The sequence below is a fragment of the Pinus tabuliformis genome, chromosome 7, assembly GCF_031772625.1.
Source record: "Pinus tabuliformis cultivar Carrire ecotype Pingquan chromosome 7, CPIR1, whole genome shotgun sequence".
In the NCBI taxonomy this organism is placed as follows: Eukaryota; Viridiplantae; Streptophyta; class Pinopsida; order Pinales; family Pinaceae; genus Pinus; species Pinus tabuliformis.
Genome location: NC_142293.1, coordinates 1203251265 through 1203252965, shown reverse-complemented (window position 1 = coordinate 1203252965; position 1701 = coordinate 1203251265). Strand labels below are relative to the sequence as shown.

The 1701-nt window shown below is 36.2% G+C and overlaps 1 protein-coding gene across 1 annotated transcript; it reads right to left on the bottom strand.

The window, feature by feature from the left end:
• Window positions 1-585: 585 nt before the first annotated feature.
• On the bottom strand, window positions 586-1194 carry LOC149251728 (uncharacterized). The gene has a single exon (XM_089453973.1). The coding sequence runs from the start codon at window positions 1192-1194 to the stop codon at window positions 586-588; it is 609 nt and encodes a 202-aa protein (XP_089310099.1).
• Window positions 1195-1701: the final 507 nt, after the last annotated feature.

Here is a 1701-nt window from a genome sequence, read left to right as displayed (position 1 = left end):
ATGATAATAGGTCCCTTCTGACAGAATAGGTCCCTTCTGAAAAATAAATGATAACAGGTCCCTTCTGATAGATGAATGATAACAGGTACCTACTGAAAATGAATGATAACAGGTACCTACTGAAAATGAATGATACAGGTCCCTTGAAAAAAATGAATGATACAGGTCCCTTCTGAGATATGTTCTGATAAGATTTTTCTTAAGACTTGCTAAAAATGAAGACAAACCTTTTTTCTCTGCTGGATATAAATAAACTTTGTAGGAAAATAGGAAAGCATGAACAAGTTCAGGCTTCCTTCTCCCCAACTAATGGTTTGACTTGTCCTCAAGTCATGATGTTGTGGTCTTAAGATTCAATTTGAAATGACTTTTTCTTTTCTGATTTTTGTACCCAAAATTTTTAAAAAACTAAGAATTCTTGCAAGCCAATTTCTTGGTTTTCTCACAGGAATTCGTGTTTAGTCTATGCCATATCTGGTTTTCATAGCTAAACATTATTTTCTTTTTGTTTTTTTTTATTATATATATATATATATATATATATATATATATATATTTGTTTTTTTATTCTGAAATCAAAACAAATTAAGGTTTGGATATTACAGCTGACTGTTGTAGTAGCTGTACCTCCTTTTCCTGTGAAACAGTTCTCATAAAATCTTCTCTGTCAACAGGCTTATGGTAGATTTGGAGCCTGTGTCCATTGACAAGATATGTCTGTCCTTCTTGGTCTATTGAAGTTACTTTGACTGATCCATTCTCGAAGATTTCAAGGATCTCATAAGGCCCCATCCAGTGAGTAGTGAATTTAGCCTTATGATCCTTGAATTTGGAGTCAAAGAGCAATGCCCAGTCACCAATTTGAAATTCCTTCTGCTTTATCATCTTGTCATGCCATTGTCTTCTTTGCTGTTGAATCATTGTTGTCCTTTGCACGACCTCTTGTCTCATTTCATCAAGCTGGTTTAATTGCATGATCCTTTCTTGCTGAGCTTCTGAAAGGTCCATCCCTAGATCTGCTGCCAATTTATATGTATGTATTTGGAATTCTATTGGTAGCATGACCTCTTTACCATACACTAGCTGGTAGGGTGAGAACCCTGTTGTATTTTTCCAAGTAATCCTATATGCCCAAAGTGCTTCATTGAGCTTGTCCACCCAATTCTTCCTATTTGTGGCCACTGTTTTTGTCATGATGCCTTCTAATGTTTTGTTTGTAGACTCTACTTGGCTGTTGACCTGTGGATGATAGGGTGTGCTTCTTCTATGCTTGATTTGGTACTTCTCTGTTATTTCTTAAACCAATCTTGATGTGTATTGAGTCCCTTGGTCTGTGACTATATCTTTAGGCACTCCATATCTAACAAAAATTTCTTCAAATAGGAAATTGACTACTATTTGTTCAGTTTCCCTTACAAGTTCCTTTGCTTCAACCCATTTAGTGACATAGTCGGTACATACAAGAATGTACTTCTTACCTTTGGATGGTGGATTGATGGGTTTGATAAAATCAAGAGCCCATTTTTCAAATGGCTCTAGATGCACTTGCGACTAGAGTGGCATTTCATTAGAGGTAGTTGGTCGTCCCATGCGCTAGTGACAATACTTCTTTGTGTCTTTAAAAATTGATGGCCAATAATAGCCAAGGCTAAGAATTTTGTGCGTTGTCCTCTTTGCTGCAAAATGGCCACAATAAGGTTG